This window comes from Rhinoderma darwinii, chromosome 11 (genome assembly GCF_050947455.1).
Source record: "Rhinoderma darwinii isolate aRhiDar2 chromosome 11, aRhiDar2.hap1, whole genome shotgun sequence".
In the NCBI taxonomy this organism is placed as follows: Eukaryota; Metazoa; Chordata; class Amphibia; order Anura; family Rhinodermatidae; genus Rhinoderma; species Rhinoderma darwinii.
The window spans coordinates 75,916,152-75,938,430 of NC_134697.1; the positions used below are offsets into that span (position 1 = coordinate 75,916,152).

The 22,279-nt window shown below is 40.6% G+C and overlaps 1 protein-coding gene across 4 annotated transcripts in view; it reads right to left on the bottom strand.

Annotated features, from left to right (window-relative positions):
• The window catches only part of OGDHL (oxoglutarate dehydrogenase L), a 118,672-nt gene that overhangs the window by 44,424 nt on the left and 51,969 nt on the right, over positions 1-22,279 (bottom strand). For 3 of the 4 annotated variants that reach the window (XM_075841749.1, XM_075841750.1, XM_075841751.1), the window contains 11 exons: positions 20,247-20,349; positions 16,816-16,931; positions 16,491-16,645; positions 15,685-15,831; positions 12,253-12,343; positions 11,928-12,107; positions 11,714-11,842; positions 11,419-11,598; positions 11,069-11,221; positions 797-899; positions 583-711 (listed from right to left, as the gene is read on the bottom strand). In XM_075841749.1, coding sequence (XP_075697864.1) covers positions 583-711; positions 797-899; positions 11,069-11,221; positions 11,419-11,598; positions 11,714-11,842; positions 11,928-12,107; positions 12,253-12,343; positions 15,685-15,831; positions 16,491-16,645; positions 16,816-16,931; positions 20,247-20,349 — 1,486 coding nt within the window. Of the gene's footprint in view, positions 1-582; positions 712-796; positions 900-11,068; positions 11,222-11,418; positions 11,599-11,713; positions 11,843-11,927; positions 12,108-12,252; positions 12,344-15,684; positions 15,832-16,490; positions 16,646-16,815; positions 16,932-20,246; positions 20,350-20,428; positions 20,529-22,279 lie in introns of all 4 variants that reach the window. The other variant, XM_075841752.1, reaches the window with a different exon arrangement.

Genomic DNA, 22,279 nt, shown 5'->3' on the forward strand with positions numbered 1-22,279 from the left:
GGTAACGCTTCCGTTGCAAATGGTTTCCATTAGTCTCCGTTCCGTAAGGTTTCTTTTTTTTGGGGGGGAAACAATAGCGTGGTCAACTTTTGTTTCCGCCCAAAAAACGGAAACCTTACGGAACAGAGACAAACGGAAACCATTTGTAACGGAAGCGTTACCATTGCAATCAATGGTAATACAAACGGAAGCTATGGTTTCCGTTCATGGGTTCCTCTGAAAGGTCTAGCGGAACCCATCCGCAAAAGGGTGACGCGGATGTGAACAGGCCCTTACTTATGTGGAGTTTATGTAATCTTTAAACCAGGTACTGCACTGTAATCTGATGCACAGAAAAGAAAAAAAACTTTCTTCCAGAATGCAATACAGCACAGATCATAGTATTGCAGTAGCACTCCGCATGCGATAGTGGTAGTATTACATATCAGTTACAGTATAGCATTAAAAGTATATACTCTTAAACACCTGTGGATTTATCAAGTGCAATAGTACTAGATGCTAGATTAAAGCTACAATCTAGAGGTCTAAAAAACTAAAATGAACGCCCATGCATATTTTAGTCAATCCTTGTTGCCAGCTTACCTGCATGTATTTTAAAATTCTCCACTGGTACGGAGCTGGCTATATTTCCAATATGGGAAAGCATATCCTCATGAATCCCAGTAGGGGGACATGTCATACTTTTAGGTTCCCCCTCTAAGGTGAAAAAACCTGTAAAGAAAACATCAAAAATCCAGCACTGTGGTTATCTTTATAATCACACAAGTCTATGTTAAGACTGGAGAACTTCTCCTACCAGGCCATGGAGAGTCCAACCAATGTTTTATGTTAAGTATTTTCTTGTCTTTGGACTGTGTATATGACTCTTCACAGATCTTGTCATACTTGGCAATCTCTTCCTGTGACATAAACAGGTTTTAAAGGAGTATGAAAAATTCTTAGTATACAATCAGTGTCTAGCTTCATAAAGCAGACAATATGGAAGTTAGTAATTACACCAGAGAAAAACACCACAAGCAATGTTCAGCATTCAAACTCATGCAAACTAGCTAAGAGCAAAGAAACATACCATAAAACAATAGAAACATAGCATAAAACAATAGAAACAACATAAAACAATAAAAACAACATAAAACAATAAAAACAACATGAAACATAGCATAAAATAATAGAAACATACCATAAAACAATAGAAACATAAAACAATAGAAACATAACATAAAACAATAGAAACATAGCATAAAACAATAGAAACATACCATAACATAAAACAATAGAAACATAGCATAAAACAATAGAAACATAACATAAAACAATAGAAACAGCATAAAACAATAGAAACATAGCATAAAACAATAGAAACATACCATAAAACAATAGAATATCAGGATTTATAAAGATCAGCCCAGCATTTTGCAACACTACCATCCCCATCAACTCTCCAGCATGATAGTCAAGAATGTTTGGTGTTAGGAAACCTCTTGTACTACAGTTCAGTAACCTAAATGGCCATCTTTGACATTAGTCCTGGTAGGACAATGTTTTGAATATCTTGAAAGTATCCGTTTTTTTACAGGGGTTGTGTAGTTTAGAAAATGCATTTTCAGATACTGTATTCGAGAATTCTGAGTTAATAGATGGGGTCCTCGGTTTAGGATCCTCATCTCTTCTTCAGCGTGGAGAGCGGTTATAGCCCTGTCCTGTTACACAGACAGTCCATTGATGTGAATGAGATAAATGGAGAAAATAAAAGGGGATAAAATTCTCCAGCGCTGTCCAAATGTTGTGGAATTGAAGGATTCAATCCAAGGCAAGAAGTTTATATAAGATATATGTGTAATGGATAAGAATGCTACGCGTTACGAGATCGGACCGATCTCTTCATCAGGCAAAGAAACATACATGTTGCTGGAGGACCCAGCAGGATTTAAATAGTTTAAAAAGACCGCCAATAAGAACGTTGCTGGGGTCAAAGGTTAAAAAAACAACTTTAATAACAATGCTATTAAATACATACCCACAATTGATGATTACTATAGAGAATGTACACATGAACGTTATTACTGTTCTGCAGTGTATGTGGCTCAGTGTAGGAGAAACATGAGAGGGCTTTTGCCGTTGTGCTTGTGGAACTAATAATTCCGCCAGCATTGCGGTCATTGACATTTCTAACCGTGTGATCAAAAGTTAAAATCTAAAGGGCTGGGAATACTGTATATCATACAAACAGTTAAGGAACCTTCCAGAATGTGTGTCTGCAGTTTACAGCGGGGATCGCAGGATGTGCGTCTCAGATCGCTATGGAGATCGGAGGCCAGGAGGCGGGTTGGCGTCTCTGGTTGCTATGGAGACGGGTTATCGCCTCTAACACTTCAGGATAAACGGGTAAGGAAGTAAAGCCAGTGAAATCGGAATAAGGGCTTCAGGTGTCAAAATGATGGTTTCAGTGACCTCATTGAAACCCATAGGTTTGAGGGTGTCTAGTTTGCAGATCCAAAAAATCTCCCTTTTACATAAATTCTCAAAACGGTTACTGAGGGAGGGGTTTATTTGTTCAATTCGAGTGATCAAAAAGGAATTAAAATCTCCCTTATGTTGGATAGTGCAATGACGGGATATGCTGTGCTGCATAAATTGTTTACTACAGTTTGACCTATGTTTGTTGAGGCGACAGTGTAGGGGTTGTATTGTTCTACCTTCTAAAGTTCATGTGTACAGTCTCTATGGTAATCATCAATTGTGGTTATGTATTCAATTGAATTGTTATTAAAGTTTTTGTTTTTTTTAACCTTTGATCCCAGCAACGTTCATTTTGGCGGTCTTTTTAAGCGATTTAAACCCTGCTGGGTCCTCCAGCATCATGTATGTTTCCTTGCCTGATGAAGAGATCGGTCCGATCTCGTAACGCGTAGCATTAAACATATATCTTATTTAAACTTCTTGCCTTGGATTGAATCCTTCAATTCCACAACATTTGGACAGCGCTGGAGAGTTTTAGCCACTTTTTTTTCTCCATTTATCTCGATCTACTGAGGGAGCCCTGACAGCCCCTGCACGGATTTACCAGCTGCAGTTCTTTGAGACCATACAGGCACTTCTGGGTGTTGTGCTCCTAGCACAACACCACAAGGTAAGTACAACCGCCTACCCCTGACCCTTTGTCACTTTAAACAAGAGATGATGCACGATGTGCGCCGAGTGTTTTTTGTTTTTTTTCTCCTTGTCTATAGATAAATTGATATGAATGGGCACTGTGTAATGCTTCATTTCACCTGTGGTGGCGTTGCAGCAAAATTAAACACTTACTGTTTTCCCACAGATTACAGATGATTGCTGGTGGTCCCAGCAGGGGGACAATTTGTGATCAGCTTATTGTCAAGGTACCCTTCTAACAAGTAATGATTGTCCAAAGCAGACAACCCCTTTAATCAATATGTTCTTCTCTGGCATATAATAACATTTATAATGTTTGTTACACTTTTCAAAAATCAGCAGGCGGTACAAATATTAGCCATTTGTCGAGGCATTCGTTTGGGCCGCTGTTTCCAAAACCACAATTTCATGGAAGACAGCTAGGACCAAGCGTGGTCACTTTACAGTAAGTATATGAATGGCACATACAAAAAATATGCTGAAATCCTGTTCCATGTAAAACCCCCTCAAAATACAAGGGGGCACTCCCTCCGTCTGAAGAAAAAAAAAGTTCAACCTGCAGAGGCGACAAGGCTTCTTTACTGTGAGAACTGTGAATCTATGGAATAGTCACCGCAGGAGCCGTCACAGCAGGGACAGTAGATGCTTTAAAAAAGGCTTAGATAATTTCCTAGAACATAAAAATATTAGCTCCTATGTGTGGAAATTTTTACCTTCCCTTTTCCCGTCCCTTGGTTGAACTTGATGGACATGTGTCTTATCAACAGTACAAACTATAAAACACCTAGACATCAAGCCTGCCTGAGGAAGGAGTAAGGGTTCCCTTTGAGGACAAACATTTTTCGGGGGTTCTCCCATTGTAAAAAGATTAGGAAGAATTGATTTAGGCAATGGTACACACCACATTAGATACCGTTACCAGTTGAAAAATTCTGAAGGCACCTTCCTCCTCTAGACAACTTCCATAGACTTGTCCCACATGCTGTACAGTGAGAGCGATTGCATAGATGGTAAATGCACACAAGAAATTAAAGGGGTTGTAGTGCTTTCCTGAAAAAAACATGCAACACCTGTCCATAGGTTGTGTGTGGTATTATAGAACAGCCACATTCATTTCAATAGAGCAAAACCAGACACAACCTCAACCGCACAACCGAAGCATCAGCCTGGGTTTATTGCGGATAGGTCCTGTCAAACCAATCGGACTAGCGTCTATGAGAAGGTAAATTCTAGACTGGACCTAGGTAAGGCTGGATGTGGTGTATCTAGACTTTTCAAAGGCGTCTGGTACTGTGCCGCATAAAAGTTTGGTATATAAAATGAAAATGCTGGGACAGCGGGAAAATATGTGTAATTGACAACTGGCTCAGTGATAGAAAACAGAGGGTGGTTATTAATGGTACATCCTCAGAGTGGGTCGCAGTTACCAGTGGGGTTCCACAGGGGTCAGTATTAGGCCCCCACCTTTTTAATATGTTTATTAACCCCTTCAGGATACAGCCTGTTTTGGCCTTAGAGTCAAAGACGATTTTTTCAAATCTGACATAAGTCACTTTATGTGGTAATAACTCCGGAATGCTTTATCCTATCCAAACTATTCTGAGATTGTTTTCTCATGTCATATTTTACTTTATGACAGTGAAAAAATTTGGTCGATAAATTCAAGATTTGTGAAAAACACCACAATTTAGAGAAAATGTTAAAACATGTGCGCTTTTCTAAATTTAAATGTATCTGCTTGTAAAACAGATAGTAACACCACACAAAATAGTTACTATTTCATATATCCCATGTGTCTACTTTATATTGGCATAGTTTTTTTGAACGTTCTTTTCTTTTTCTAAGACGTTACAAGCCTTAGAACTTTAGCAGCAATTTCTCACATTTTCAAGAAAATTTCAAAAGGCTATTTTTTCAGTTCAGTTGTGAAGTGACTTTAAGGGGCCCATAGAATACAAACCCCATAAATCACCCCATTTTAAAAACTGCACCCCTCAAAGTATTTTTCATTTGCATTAAGAAAGTTTCTTAACCCTTAAGGTGTTTCACAATCCTTTTTTTTTCTGTAACAGAAGGTTTTACCAGAGAAATGAAACTCAATATTTAATCGCCAGGATTCTGCCGTTTTTAGAAATATCCCACATGTGGCCCTAGTGTGCTAATGGACTGAAACACAGGCCTCAGAATCAAAGGAGCACCTAGTGGATTTCCGGGCCTTCTTTTTATCAGAATATATTTTGATTTTGATATATTTGGGCATAAACTGTTGTTTGGATACACGACAGGGCTCAAAAGGCAAGGAACACCCTTTAGAGCTCAAATTTAGCTGGAATGGTTTTTCGGGTGCCATGTCACATTTCAAAAGCCCCTACGGGGCCAAAACATTAGGTGCCCCCGAAAGTGACCCAATTCGGCAAACTACACACCATAAGGAAACTGTCTAGTGGTATAGTGAGGATTTAGACCCCCACATGTCTTTTGCAAAATGTATTGGAATTAGGCCATAAAAATGAATATCAAATTTTTTCCACTAAAAAGTTGCATTTTTTCATAAAGGAGAAAAAGCCGCCCAACATTTGTAAAGCAATTTCTCCAGAATATGGCAATACCCCACATATGGTCATAACATGCTATTTGGACACACAGCAAGGGTCTAAGGAGAAGGAGCGCAATTTGGTTTTTGGAGTGGAGATTTTACAAAATTAGTTTTTTGACACCATGTTGCATTAAGCTAAGGTACCAGTACAGTGGAAAGTCCCGAAAATTACCCCATTTTGGAAACTTCATCCTTGAAGAAATTTATCTAGAGGTATTATGAGTATTTTGATCCTGCAAGTGTTTTGCAGAAATTCGCGCACAGTGGATGTTGCAGATTGAAAATTGCCATTTTCCCACTGTAATGCCATTTCAGTGATCGATATGTTGTGCCCAGCTTGTGCCACTGGAAAGACACACCCCATAAATTGTTAAGCGCGTGCTCCAGAGCACAGGAATACCCCATATGTGGTCATAAACTGCTGTTTGGGCACACTGTCAGGGCCAGAAGGACCGCCATTTGGCTTTTCTGGAGCATAGATTTTGTTGTTTGGTAGTAGTTTTGTTTGGGGTTTTACTGGTATTTCAGCTTATAATGTGGGGGCATATGTAAGCTGGGCGGAGTACATGAGGGTATATGTAAGCTGGGCAGAGTACATGAGGGTATATGTAAGCTGGGCAGAGTACATGAGGGTATATGTAAGCTGGGCAGAGTACATGAGGGTATATGTAAGCTGGGCAGAGTACATGAGGGTATATGTAAGCTGGGCAGAGTACATGAGGGTATATGTAAGCTGGGCAGAGTACATCAGGGTATATGTAAGCTGGGCAGAGTACATCAGGGTATATGTAAGCTGGGCAGAGTACATCAGGGTATATGTAAGCTGGGCAGAGTACATCAGGGTATATGTAAGCTGGGCAGAGTACATCAGGGTATATGTAAGCCGGGCAGAGTACATCAGGGTATATGTAAGCTGTGAGGAGTACATCAGGGTATATGTAAGCCGTGCGGAGTACATCACGGTATATGTAAGCTGGGCAGAGTACATCACGGTATATGTAAGCTGGGCAGAGTACATCACGGTATATGTAAGCTGGGCAGAGTACATCAGGGTATATGTAAGCTGGGCAGAGTACATCAGGGTATATGTAAGCTGGGCAGAGTACATCAGGGTATATGTAAGCTGTGCGGAGTACATCAGGGTATATGTAAGCTGTGAGGAGTACATCACAGTATATGTAAGCTGGGCAGAGTACATCAGAGTATATGTAAGCTGGGCAGAGTACATCAGGGTATATGTAATATGTGAGGGGTACATCAGGGTACATGTAAGCTGTGCGGAGTACATCAGGGTATATGTAAGCTGGGCAGAGTACATCACGGTATATGTAAGCTGGGCAGAGTACATCACGGTATATGTAAGCTGGGCAGAGTACATCACGGTATATGTAAGCTGGGCAGAGTACATCAGGGTATATGTAAGTTGGGCAGAGTACATCAGGGTATATGTAAGGGCCTGTTCACATCAGCGTTGGCTTTCCGTTCCGGGGGAGGTTTCCGTCGGGTGAACCCCACAACGGAAAGTCAAACTGAAACCACAGCTTCTGTTTCAGTCACCATTGAGATCAATGGTGACGGAAACATTGCTAATGCTTTCCGTTCGTCACCATTCGGGCAGGTTTCCATTTTTCCGACGGAATCAATAGTGCAGTCGACTTGCGGTAAGTTACTTGCAATGCCAACATATCAGACCCGTCATTTGCGGGAAGGGGTTAATGACCTTGTAGAGAGTTTACAGAGTATAATTTCAGTATTTGCAGATGATTCGAAGTACTGTAAAGTAAACAACACTTTTTTGGGCAGAGAAATGGCAAATGTTAAATGTGGATAAATGTAAGGTTATGCACTTGGGCCATGGTAACACATTTTACAATTATGCATTAAATGGTAAAACAATGGGTAAAACTACTACTAAAAAAGATTTGGGGATATTGGTGGACAGTACATTTACTTTTAGCAACCAGTGCCAGGCAGCTGCTGCCAAGGAAAATAAAATCATGGGATGCTTCAAAAGAGGCACAGAGGCTCGTGACAAGAACATAGTTTTGCCTCTATACAAATCACTAGTCAGACCACACATGGAATAATGTGTACAGTTTTGGGCAGAAAAAGGAAGTTGGAACCAGCGCTGAGAGTGATAAATCTGTTAAAAACGGGAAAATTCTTCCAAGTTTTAATGTTACTTTGGTAAAAAACAATGAACAGCGAAATAATGGTGGTGACGGGCAGGTAATGTCCGAAGTACAGAGAGTGATGAGAAGATAGGCGGTAGCCTACGCGTTTCAGACATCTGCTGGGTCCTTAGTCATGGCTTATATCAGTTTTGGGCACTTGTGTATAAGAAAAACATGGCTGAACTAGAACTGGTGCAAAGAAGGGCGACCAAGGTAATTGAGGGAATGGGCAGATTGCAGTACCAAGAAAGGTTATCAAACTTGGGGCTATTCAGTTTGAAAAAATGACAGCTTAGGGGCGATCTAATTACAATGTACACATATATAAGTCGACAGCCCAGAGATCTTTCTAATGATCTTTTTACACCTAGGCCTATAATAAGGACAAGGAGGCATCCTCTACGTCTAGAGGAGAAAAGGTTTCACCACCGTCACAGACAGGGATTCTTTACTGTGAGAGCAGTGAGACTATGTTGTGGTGGTTGATTCTTTGAAAAAGTTTAAAGAGGCTCTGTCACCACATTATAAGTGCCCTATCTCCTATATAAGAAGATTGGTGCTATAATGTAGATAACAGCAGTGCTTTTTATTTAGAAAAACGATCTATTTGAAACCACTTTATAAGCGATATTTAGCTTTATGCTAATGAGTTTCTTAATGCCCAAGTGGGCGTATTTTACTTTAGACCAAGTGGGCGTTATACAGAGGAGTGTATGACGCTGACCAATCAGTGACCAATCAGCGTCATGCACTCCTCTCCATTCATTTACACTGCACTAGCGATATAACTATATCGTTATGTGCAGCTACATACACAAACACTAACATTACTACAGTGTCCTGATAATGAATATACATCACTACCAGCCTGGACGTGATGTTTATTCAGAATCCTGACACTTCTGAATCTTTTCTGTGAGATTCCAGCAAGGCAAGCGTAATCTCACGAGATTACGATGTAACCTGTCATTTCAAACGAGATTACGCTTGCCTTGCTGGAATCTCACAGAGACGCTACAGACATGTCAGGATTCTGAATAAACATCACGTCCAGACTGGTAGTGATGTATATTCATTATCAGGACACTGCAGTAATGTTAGTGTTTGTGTATGTGGCTGCACATAGCTATATAACTATATCGCTAGTGCAGTGTAAATGAATGGAGAGAAGTGCATGACACTGATTGGTCACTGATTGGTCAGCGTCATACACTCCTCTGTACAACGCCCACTTGGTCTAAAGTAAAACACGCCCAGTTGGGCATTAAGAAACTCATTAGCATAAAGCTAAAAATCGCTCATAAAGTGGTTTAAAATAGATTGTTTTTCTAAATAAAAAGCATTACTGTCACCTACATTATAGCGCCGATCTCCTTATATAGGACATACGGCACTTATAATGTGGTGACAGAGCCTCTTTAAGAAGGACCTTGATACATTTCTTGAAAAATATGATATTACAGGTTATGAGTATTAGATTCTGGAGATGGGCCGATGATCCAGGGATTTATTCTGATTTCCATATTTGGAGTCAGGGAGGAATTTTTACCCTAATGCAGCAATTGGCATCAACCTCATGGGGGTTTCCTCTGGAATAACACAGTAGGATTATAGGTTGGACTTGACGGGCCGGTGTCTTTTTTTTTTTTCAACCTTATCATCTATGTAACCTATTGACAGGTTTGGTGCGGTTTCTAGATAGAAGCTGACACCTTTTTCTTATCCTGGACAACCCCTTTAACTTATTTTAGTTACGTTTTCAAAAGATTTTAACCGGGCACAAGACAATGTCAACTAACCATGCCGATGTGTAGACTTGCTTCTACAGTGACTCAATGACATGTAAAATACTTCATAAAAACAGGCGAAGGAAGAACTCTTACTGTGTAGTACCATTATAAGGTAGTATGTATTAGGAACTACAAGATGGTATAGAACATTTTAATTACAAGTGCCCCTTGCTCCAGTACTCCACCCACGGCTCAAAATATATTTTAAGTTAATCTTGTATGATATCACCCAACTGAATAACCTTTTGAAACCTCTTAATGATTGACTACGGCTTTCACGAACCATAACTGAAAACCACATTCATAAGATTTATAGAGAAGCCTATTTATATGACATCTCCACATGACTTCATCGCCAGCTGACGTAACTGCAAATGTACCATCAACCAATTAGGAAACCAACTGGACTAAATTATTACAGTACATTGCTTTATGTATCTTTAATAACCTTATTATAAATCGACATACATTTGTATGGTGGACCGGTCTATGTTTAAATGAGAACTTAGGGTCAGTTCACCCGGAGTTTTTTGGCGCTGATTAGGACACGGAACCAGTGTCGGAATCCATGCAAAAGACATAGACATCAGAAATCACCCCCATTGATTTCAATGGGAGGCACAGGTGTTTTTTTTCCCGGGAAGCTTTTGGCCGCTCATGGGAAAAAAAGCATCTGGTCACTTCTTGCCGTGGTTTCCGCGTCTGACCCCCCCTTGAATCAATGGGAGGCAGAGGGATACCTGCAGTGCTAGTTTGAGCGTTTCTCGCAGCGTTTTTTGCCTGCAGTCCTTGCATTAGTCTCAATGGCCGTGGGTGAAAAAAAACACAGCCAAAAAATAGAAGCAGGGAGTTCAAAATCTGCCTCAAAATTCCTTAAGGAATTCTGAGGCAAATTTTTTCACCACAAGCAAAGGAAAAATCTGCGCGTCAAAAAGCATCGCGGCCGTTTTTTTCTGTCTCCCATTGATTTCAATGGGGTTTTGTAGGCGAAAAACGCCTTAAGATAGGGCATGTCTCCTCTTTTTCCCACGAGTGTTTTTCGGCCGCTTTTTGTCGTAGCAAAAAAGCTCAGTGTGAACAGGGCCAAAAGGTCTGATAACTTAGTGAGTAGTAAGCTATGAAATGGGTTGTTTCATCATAGACATTGATGGCATGTCGTTGATATGCCACCAGTGTCCGATCGGCAGTGGTCCGACTGCTGTGACCCCTACCGATCACTAAAACACTAGGAAAGCACCATGCCACTTCATCTCCCGTCAGCTCCTCTCAGCTTTATCTGGGGAATGATGGGGGGGGGGCTTGACTATAGTGTTTGAAGAAGGATATTCACTTCAAACAAGATTAGTGTACTGCACCTCAAACTCCTGAAGAGAAACAATGCCCTCAGAGATCAACCTGTCCGCATACTTCTTCAAAACGGGCACCTGCTTGTGGATCTGCTTGTACATCAGTGGTTGAGTAAACATGGGCTCATCCATTTCATTGTGTCCACTACGACGGTAGCAAACCTTAAAAACAAAATGAAGATAATAGGGGTCAGATACGGATGTTGGGATAAGAATAATACGGCACACCACATGTAAATAAGAGTATAAAGAGAAAAAAGGTTGACCTATTAGGGACTAAATGACAATATCACAAGGGAAAACAACTTGCTCATTTGTAATGGTGGCAATTTCTGAAAAAAGTCAGCGAGAAGACTTACCAAATCCACCACTACATCTTTATTATAGGTGTTCCTCCACTCTGCGGCTACACTGCACACATACATTACAGCTTCAGGATCATCCGCATTCACATGGAAAATGGGTGCATTAACCACACGAGCCACATCAGTAGGGTATGGAGAAGAACGAGCCATGCGAGGGTCAGTGGTGAATCCAATCTACACAGAAACATAATGGTGTCGTCAACCGTCACAGCCAAAATATAAAAATTAGATCGATTTTATACTTAGAAATCGTACACAATGTGAACATTCTAAGATTTCGAACAGTTACCTGGTTATTGACCACAACATGAATGGTTCCATTGGTGGTATAAGAGGGAAGGTCACTCAGATGGAAGGTCTCATACACAACTCCCTGTCCTGCAAATGCTGCATCCCCGTGGACTAGAATGGACATTACCTACAGAAAACATAATAATTGCTACATGTGGTAGTATGACAACCATACACTCATTCTTTATTAAGTTCTATATCTGAGAGGTAACCTTTTTCCCTTCATTATCACCCCTGTAGAACTGCTCAGCCTTGGTCTTTCCCTGAGCAACAGGATCCACGGCCTCAAGATGAGAAGGGTTTGCCACCAATGATAGGGTAATTTTCTTGTTTGTGGCTCGGTTAATGCGCTCATGGTACATGCCCAAATGATATTTAACATCCCCTGATCCCTGGAAATAAGAGATTTTTTTAAATTTATATATGCTTTGAAATAAATGTTTAACAAATCATTACGGTTACACATGACATGAAAATTCACATTAACTATGGTTTTATTAAATAAATTGAAAAATATAAAAAAAATAAGACAATTACCTCATCCGAAGCTTCCAGCTTAGGGTCAAACTGGCAAAAGATCTGTTCTAAATCTTTACGGATTACGTTTGCCAAGACATTAAGTCTGCCTCTGAAATAAAAACGACATCCACAGAATCCTTAACAATTGCAGAAGAAAACGAACCTATAAACTGTGCTACTAGAAATTATTTCATACAGTATGGTGATTTTTAAAAAATAATTAATATACCGTGGTTTCTAAGGTCACAATGGCCTCAAATTGCACCATATTAAACGTACAATTACCCACATTCAAGTTACAATGACACAGGCAGGACTCATCTGTGGCGCACGTGATAGAATGGAAGATTCAGCCAATCAGCGAGGGCATTTCACTGACCCAACTCTTGTCAATTAGCACATTATTACAGGGGCAAGTAGTGATAAACCGCGAGCAATGTGTAATTCAAGTGAACGCACGGATTTGCGTTCTGATCGTGCCGCGCTGCTCTCCACTTGTGCCAGGACGAGCTGCTCCTTTAAACACTGAGTGGGGCTCCATTTTATTTTTACTTACACTGTGTACTGCACAGGACCCTGAAGTTGTTCCCGTCTTCTACATAGAGCATGATTCACCAGTTCCCTGCAGCTCTTTCAGACTTTTATATATAAGGACTCTCTTTATCTGCTAATATTTGTCGCAGCATTAAAAATAATTAATAAATTAATCTGTGTGACAAACTATTACATTTTGCAATTTACATGGTGTCAAAAAAGGTTTAATTTGCTAGATTTTCTATTTAGTTACTGCTATGTCGCCCCCTGGTGTTCGAACCATTTACCAATCAGAACGTCTGCCTTATGAGCTTGCTCGAGGACACGTGCTCAGTCAGACTCTCCTCTCTCACACACATATAATATAACCGAAAGACACAGCATGGATCTGGTCAGCCCAAGAAAAGTACAATGCAGCCGTTAGCAAAACATCTGATCAAGTATGAGCTAGATTCTGGGGCGTGTACCCACAAGGCATCAAAAACATATGAATATATAAACTAAAGAAAAAGACGCCAATGAACTAGAAATGTAAGAGAATAGAAAAATACTTTATTGAGAATAACAAATGAATGTACAATAATTAAAAAGAATCCACAACCAACAGGTTAAAAAAGACATACAAGTCATGCAACTCACTGCAATGAGCAAGCCATATAGGCAGAGGATAATAATAAATGCCTAGGGGCAAGACCTATCACTGTATGCATCTATGAATTATATCATGTCCACAATCATTAGACAGAATTAAATGAGCATGTGCCATGTGAAATGGTATAAGGGTAAGTAGCAAAATGCATGTAAAAAGAACACCAGAGAGTAGATAATATTAACAAATGAAGCAATATCAAACCAAATTGCAGCAATAAAGCATACCCATGATAGGTCCGGGACTGAGTGCACAGCAAGCTGTCTGCCCCAAAAGGTTTAATTTGCTAGATTTTCTATTTAGTTACTGCTATGTCGCCCCCTGGTGTTCAAACCATTTACCAATCAGAACGTCCGCCTTATGAGCTTGCTCGAGGACACACGTGCTCAGTGAGACTCTCCTCTCTCACACGCATGCTCAGTGAGACTCTCCTCTCTCACACGCATGCTCAGTCAGACTCTCCTCTCTCACACGCATGCTCAGTCAGACTCTCCTAAGTTGTCCCTAAGCCACTTCTGTGTTGTCTTGGCTGTGTGCTCAGGCTCATTGTCTTGTTGGAAGGTGAACCTTCAGCCCAGTCTGAGGTCCAGAGCACTCTGCATCAGGTTTTCATTTATAAATCTCTGTAATTTGCTCCATTCATCTTTCCCTCAACCCTGATCAGTCTCCGTCCCAGCCGCTGAAAAACACCCCCACAGCATGATACTGCCACCACCATGATGCTTCACTGTAGGGATAGTATTAGGCAGGTGATGAACAGTGCCTGGTTTCCTCCAGACAGGACTATTTGAACTCTTTGGCCTCGATTCTATCTTTGCTTCATCAGACGACAGAATCTTGTTTCTCACAGTTTGAGAGCCCTTTAGATGCTTTATTGCAAACTCCAGGCAGCTTTCATGTGTCTTTTACTGAGAGGCTTCTTTCTGGCCACTCTGCCATAAAGCCCAGATTGGTGGAGTGCTGCAGTGATGGTTGACCCATCTGCACACAGGATCTTTGGAGCACAGCCAGAGTGACCATTGGGTTCTTGGTCACCTCTCTTACCAAGGCCCTTCTCCCTCAATTTAGTTTGTTGGGACAGCCAGCTCTAGAAAGAGTCCTGGTTGTTCCAATCTTCTTCCATTTAAGAATTATGGAGGCCACTGTGCTCTTGAAAACTTTCAGTGCAGCAGAAAAAAAATTTGTACCCTTCTCCAGATCTGCGCCTCCACACAATCCTGTCTCTGAGCTCTACAGGCAGTTATTTCCTCCTCATGGCTTGTTTTTTGCTCTGATATGTAGTGTCAGCTGCAGGACCTTATATAGACAGGGGTGTGTCTTTCCAAATCATGTCCAATCAAATGAATTCACCACATGTGGACTCCAATCAAGGTGTAGAAACATTTCAAAGATGATCTAGAGGAATGGGAGGCCCGAGAGCTAAATTTCAAGTGTCATAGCAAAGGGTCTGAATACTTGCTCATGCAAAATGTAACTTTTTCATTTTTAAAAAAATCTGCAAAATATTCTAAAATTCTGTTTTCATTTTGTCATTATGGGGTATTGATTGCAAAATGATGAGGAAAAACATTATTTTTATTTTATTTTAGAACGAGACCTTAACATAATAAAATGTGAAAAAAGGGTCTGAAGACTTTCCGACTGCACTGTATATCCCGGATGCAAAGGATAATTACTAGGGAGGTCAGAGGGGACTATATTTAAGACTCAAATGTGACTGGCTGATGGTGATGTGTCAGTGGGTAAGGAGAGTAGATCAATCTTACAGAAAGAGTATTGGGAGTTGTAGGAAAACACATACATAGTGCAATTACATGATCATGCTAAGCAGCCCACCCACATTTGCAAGTTTGGTAATGTTGCAGAGGGGGAAGAAAGAAGACATATTTACATAACAAAGGTACATTGACGATGTTAGAAACACTAGAAAACAGTTTATATCATCAATATAAGAATCGTGATCACAAAATGAGTATGTTTTCTTATTTTGCGTTGACATTGTGTGGAGCATATTACAACCTTTTATAGAAAGAATTATTGCCTCAAGATAAAATATTTTCAGGTTACAATGGTCTTACGGGGATAAATTGATATAGTAATTTTAGAGACCACTATACTTACAGTAATCATTTCATAACAAAACTAGAATTATAAATTTGGAAATACTACTTAAGGTTAATCCTTCGTAAATTTCAGTTATATCATTTTTCAATATACAAGCTTTAGGATCAGGGAGCAAGAAAATTAAGCACTGTTTCATAGCATACCTATGAGGCATTCCCAAAATGACATACTCCAGTCCCATCTCACTTGACTTATCTATGATGGCTTTCAATGCTGGGATCATCACTTCACAGCCTTCCAAGCCAAACCTCTTCTCTGACGACCACTTGCGAGCTAGAAAATCCTCAAACCTAAAGAAAATGGAAGGTTATGGTCTGAACTGGCCAAATGCTAGGAAATCACATGGTCACCACAACAACTCTCCAATATTGACTACATTACATTTATCCTCATTTTAGCTCATAACCAGTGCCAGATTTACATTTCAGGAACCTGTAGGCATAATTTTTATAGCACCTTAGACTTCGCCCAGCAAGTAGTGCACACCTTAAGTCATGTATGGCTTTAAAATGTTTATCTGCTCTTACAAAATAAAGCAGGACATTTCAGTCCTCTACTATCGCTCTTTGCAGCCTTCCTATTGTGCCTCCCTGGGTACCCTCATCTCAGTTCTACAGAACGGTGAATGCCCATTTAACATATACATACATCATTTACATATAAACACATACTGTTCCATACTGTTCATATGTAAATTCTTACTTCAACAGACAACTTTTCCCCAGGGCCACCTATAGACACGGGCCTACTGTTCGTATGGGTAAGTTTGGTCCTTCTCATAGCTATAAGCAATTATTGCTAGAAAAGTTTGGATACGGAACAATAAGCCTCATATGTGTAAAACACGAAAACATTGAAAATATTAAATTTGGATTTCTATCAAAATAAGCTACTAAACAATCCCTGGCTTATACGGTATTTCTAGTTTTACACGTGAAAAGCGAAATACCTTGTTGAACGCACTAATCTTGCTAAAAGCGTTCTCTTTTCCTCATTCGTAAATTTCATGATGCCTTGGGTCTCAAACTTTTGTCTGATCCACTGGCACTGTTCTACATCATTGATAAACATAAATTCCAACCCGATGTGCTGGCAATATGAATTCTGAAAGACAAACCCGAGCAAGGAATGGAATTCATAATTGTTATATTAAGTTAGTATTAATAAGAATTAATTAATAATTAATAAGAAAATTTTGTTGCAATTGTTAACATGAATAATGTAAATTTAAGTTAATTCAGTTCTGTGAAGGTCGAACCCACAAAATAACTTACCTCCAGTCTTCTAATGATTTCTCTCAAAGACAGGGAGGTCTCACTGCCTCCAATGTAAGTGGTGGTCGGCAGACGGAAAACTTTATCTAGGTCACCCTCGTGTAAGCCATAAAAACCTAAGATATATATTTTTAATAAAAACAAAAGTTAAGACAGTAAAGATCCAGAAAATGATGATGTAAATAGGATATGTACAAAGCTCCAGAGTAAATCATGCAAATCTGGTTTATTAATTCGAATGACTAAAAATTGTAGATGAACAGGAAACATGCTTGTTATAAGTCGTAATTAACGTAAAAGAGAAAAGTTGAAATGGGAGAAAAAAAAGCACAAATAAACAATCACACAGGACTTTACAATATGGGATTAATTCTGACAAAAATCTGCCAAATGTTTAATATCAAGGTAAATTTCAGGAGGATTGGGGGAACATCTGTCTCCGTAGATATTCTCCATTTTACTGCATAGACATAGCACACTGATATGTTGGTGTAGATGCGGAGGAAAAATCCCTAACCCCGTAGAAATCATGCTTCGAATACTAACGTGCATTTCACCAAACAGTTATACACAGAGGGTGAAGAGAAGGATGGAATTTCTAAAAATCAGACTCAGGATTTCAAGATTTATAAATTAATGGCATGGAAATTAATAAAAAAAAAAATATACATAAAAAGGTCAATGTCTAATAGGATCTGAGCTGAATTGGACAGTTTAAATACATTATGAATTACAGTCCTATTAAAACCCAGCACAAGAAGATCAATATTTGGAAGACTAAGCTCACAGCTTCTGTATTTAAAATAATGAAGATAATAAGCAACAATAACTGACTATACTCAATCTCATGAGAAACGACAAAAAAGAAAAACAAAATCTAGACGGTTCTGAAATAAAAATAATTATATATATAGAATACAGTGTTTACAATATGTCTTTGGTTAGTGTTCGCAGAAAAAACAACTTCTAGGGCAAAAAGAAAAAATGCTGTGTCTAACAAAGCAAATGTAAAAAACTATAATTGACCTTTTTGTGCAATTCAAATAAAGGGAATAAATGTCATGTTCTAGATCTGAACAACGACTTAGCAATCTAAGGAAAATGAAGTAAAATCATAAATCAATAAGTAAAAAAGGGTGAAGTGGGTAAAATGAAAAACAACAAAGCTTCTTGAAGCGTTGTAAGCAGCTGGAGTTCATTAATCCAGAGGTTTATTATGCACAATACCATTCAGCCGCTACAGATCATCCACCTCTTTATGACAGATGCAATACCTTACTCTCAAAAACACAGCCATCAATCACTCACAAAGACTTTTGAAAGCGAGACAGTTCATAGCCCTGAGAAATAATACAAGGAAGGTGACGGAAACACTGAAGGTTTGAGACATTCAGAATAACTAAGTATCCTCAAAATAACAGGCTTCTTGGAGTCCGATCAAACACATTAGAAACCATAGTATAGAAATGTTAGACAAGAGATGGCCGAGGAATTAATACTGCTGCGCCCCCCCCCCCCCATGTTATTAGATGGGGCCACAGCCTAAAGAACATCTGTAACAATCCATTGTCCGGTTTATAAAAATGAAAATGCACATAAGGTTTTGTAAATCTATTAACAAGTCTATGGGGTGGAGTTTGTAGATTTGTTTTAACAAATTATGTTCATTGGTGATCAGCAGTTAATAGAAGGTCATTCTGACAGACAAGCCAGCTATCAGCATGTAGACAAAGCTGCTAAATAATGTATCCCAAGAGAGGGGAGTATGGATGGAATCCTTAATAAATAATTACGAGGAGCTGGAACCCCAACGAAGCTTATTAAAAGCTAAAGGGGTCCGTCAGCGTCCATTTGGATACATTAAAAGGAAAATCAGCATTTTCATGCATACATCAACATTAGAACACAGATAGTGCTCTTATGTTTAGCTCCATTTATAAAACCTCTGCAAGATGCCCAACCACAATTAACTAAGCACAGAATTTCAGGGATTGTCCCATCAGAACAAGCTTTTTCCATTTTCTTTATTGGGTAATATGAACATTTTTGGACCCCTCCCCCCGCATTACATCCAGAGTGGAGAGCTGCGGAGAAGAGGGACTCCTGCTTTGGCTGCAGCGTGATAACTTATCACTTAACACAACAAAAAGCCATTAAAGACTCATTGAAAAAAAGTCCCTGCAGTGTATTGAATAAGTTAAAGATTGCTGTCCTGTAGCAAATGTGTGGCTGCCCAAAGATTCCCAAGCGATATCAGATTGCAAGGAGTTTCAGGTGGACCTGTGGCAATTATCTAAGGGACAACTAAATAGTCATATATAAACCAAAACCAGATATTGGTATCCACACAGGGGCAGAATATAACACATTCAAGCAGCATCTGATAAACTCATTTACTATAAACACCTCTTTCAATAGGAATAAACAGTTTTGCTTAGGTTAACCAACTTTATTTTGTAAGTCGTATCATTTTCTCGCAAAGCTTTACCGTATGTAGTATTCTGTTCTGCTACAGAACCAGGTGCTTTAACTAGTGGCCAAGTCCATTGCTCTCTGCCTCATTGCCAACTTGTTGTGTATCTTCGGCTCAGTTATCAGAGGACCATTCTTCCTCCTGTTTTTTATAAAACAACAAGGGAAGATCCCAAAAGAGGGAACAAAGGAAATACCCTCCATACCTTCCTTTGAGAGTTTGTACTGTTCTCGCATCCCATGTTGTCTTTTCTTCATGTATTAAAACAGTTTCAGAGAAAATGCACCCTTATTGGTCACAGCAACCAACCGGAGTTCATGACCACCAACACATGCAGGGATCTCCATTGCCACTTACAAATTCTAAACACTTCATTTTTTACGTTTGATTGAACAATAAAAATTGCGCACGTTCGTTTTGTCCTTTCAAGCAGCTGCTTAGGTTATTGAAGAATGTGAAATTCAATGACTGTTTTTGAAAACCATACATAAAATGAGACCATCATTTAATAAAGACATGTCAAACGACATCACATCTACACCAAAACTACACACCGAACGGTGACAGGACAACAAGGTGAACATAAAACGTAAGCTCTTACTTATAGATGTAGCTTTTATTTGTTCCAATAGACTTCTTCAGTAGATACAATTTTTTAATTTATAACCTTTATGGCTTTATAAAATAAATAAAAAAGGGTAATATTTATCAAAATGCATCATATACATTTTATGAAAGTGTTGAATACTTATAGCTGCATCTGTAAGCAATTATAAATATTGATACAATCACTAAAATAAGCAAAATCATACACATACAAAAGTGTGTAATTCATGTTATATGCAGTATGCAGTGAAAAGCATGTAAAAGGCAAAATAAAACAAGGAGAGAGAACCAAGTCAACAACAAAGCACTCACGTCACTACCGTCTAGACAACGTACAGTCTTGAATTCTCACCAAGTTTATCAAGTGTAGTAATAAGATCGGAAGGAACAAAAGAGTCCAAGTCAGCATCCAAGATTCCAAGAGGGTCCAGTTGAGCCACATGATGCCCACGGATCTGTCCAGTTTGTAGAGGTAAGCCAAAGAAAACAAAAATCACAAAATAAGGTCATCAAATGGCCCAGTATGATGCTCACCAATGTCTGTGTGCCCCACTGCCTCTTCCTCCATGGAATCACCAAAAAAGACTTGATTAATTTCTAATGGATCCAAACTTGCAGCATGGTGCCCTCTGATCTGCAAGTAAGGACAAGACTGCTGGCTGAAACCACTGCTTTCTACTATACCATTATAACTATTACCAGGTCGCTAAGAGTACATTCATATACAGTGGTTTACATAAAATTATAAATATGAAATATTGTTTCCAAAAGTTTAAAGAATATTTCTACAATTATTGAAGGATCAGCTATGAGCACTGCTGTGATTCTGGTTAGCCTGTCTGTACTAAAGATGCCGTGAGACAATGTTTGTTATTTCTAGCAACCGAGTTAAAACGTATGCACAGGGCGAACCCGGGGCCCACTAGGCCGCCGGCTGCTGTCATTGCCGTCATCACTCACCATATATGGACAGTGATGTCGGGAGGAGAGAAGGAGTCCCGGGTGAAGCGCCAGTGGCTCTGATCCAGAACTCTGTCTCTGAGGAAGTCCCTGACATCAATGTCCATGTGTGGACAGTAATGTCGGGAGGAGAGGAGTCGTCGTCCCAGGCAGAGCGCTACCGGCTATGCTCCGGGACTCAGTCTCTGGGGAAGCCCCTGACATCAATGTCCATGTATGGACAGCGTTGTCAGGAGCAGAGAAGTGTCCCAGGCAGAGTGATAGTAGCGCTCTGCCCGGAACTTTGGCTCTGGGGTTGCCCCTGACATTACTAGCTGTATATGGACAGTGATGTCAGGGGCTTCCCCAGAGCCTGAGTACTGGAGCAGCGCCTTTACTAGCGCTCTACCTGGGACTTCAGCTCTGCTCCGGACATCACTATCCCTATACGGACAGAGATGTCAGGAGCAGAGCAGGAGTCCCAGGCAGAGTGCTATTAGTACTCTGCCCCAGTCTATGGCTCAGACTATGGACAGTGACGTCAGGGGTTTCTCCTGAAGCGGAATCCCCAGCCAGAGCATCGGCAATGCTCTGGCGTGGGATTCCACTCCTAGAGGGAACCCAAAAGCACTACCTACAAGGAGGGAGGCTGTGTGGAACTACCAGGGTGGAGAGTGTTGTGTGGCACTACCTGGGAGGTGGGGGCTGTGTGGCGCTACCTGGGAGGTGGGGGCTGTGTGGCGCTACTTGGGAGGTGGGGGCTGTGTGGCTCTACCTGGGGCCCTTAAGCGACACAGACTTAGTAGGCGCCTTTGCAGGGGAGGTGGGGGCTGTGTGACTCTACCTGGGAGGTGGGGGCTGTGTGGCTCTACCTGGGAGGTGGGGGCTGTGTGGCTCTACCTGGGAGGTGGGGGCTGTGTGGCTCTACCTGGGAGGTGGGGGCTGTGTGGCTCTACCTGGGAGGTGGGGGCTGTGTGGCTCTACCTGGGAGGTGGGGGCTGTGTGGCTCTACCTGGGAGGTGGGGGCTGTGTGGCTCTAACTGGGAGGTGGGGGCTGTGTGGCTCTACCTGGGAGGTGGGGGCTGTGTGGCTCTACCTGGGAGGTGGGGGCTGTGTGGCGCTACCTGGGGGGTGGGGGCTGTGTGGCGCTACCTGGGAGGGGTGCTGTGATGCACTATCTACAGAAGGCACTAAATTTATGGGGGTACAAACTGGGGGCCTAACTTCTATATGGGGGCACAGAGTGACGTTTTCAGCAATTTTATGGCCGCTGTGAGTTCCCCTGCAAAGGGGCCTACTAAGTCTGTGTCGCTTAAGGGCCCACATAAACCTGGAGCCGGCACTGCGTATGCATCTATATTCAAAGTGTCTTGGTGTGAAATACAGGGCATTTGTCGCTCTCAAATAAAATAGATGAATTATCATCAAGAAACGGTACAGTCATTT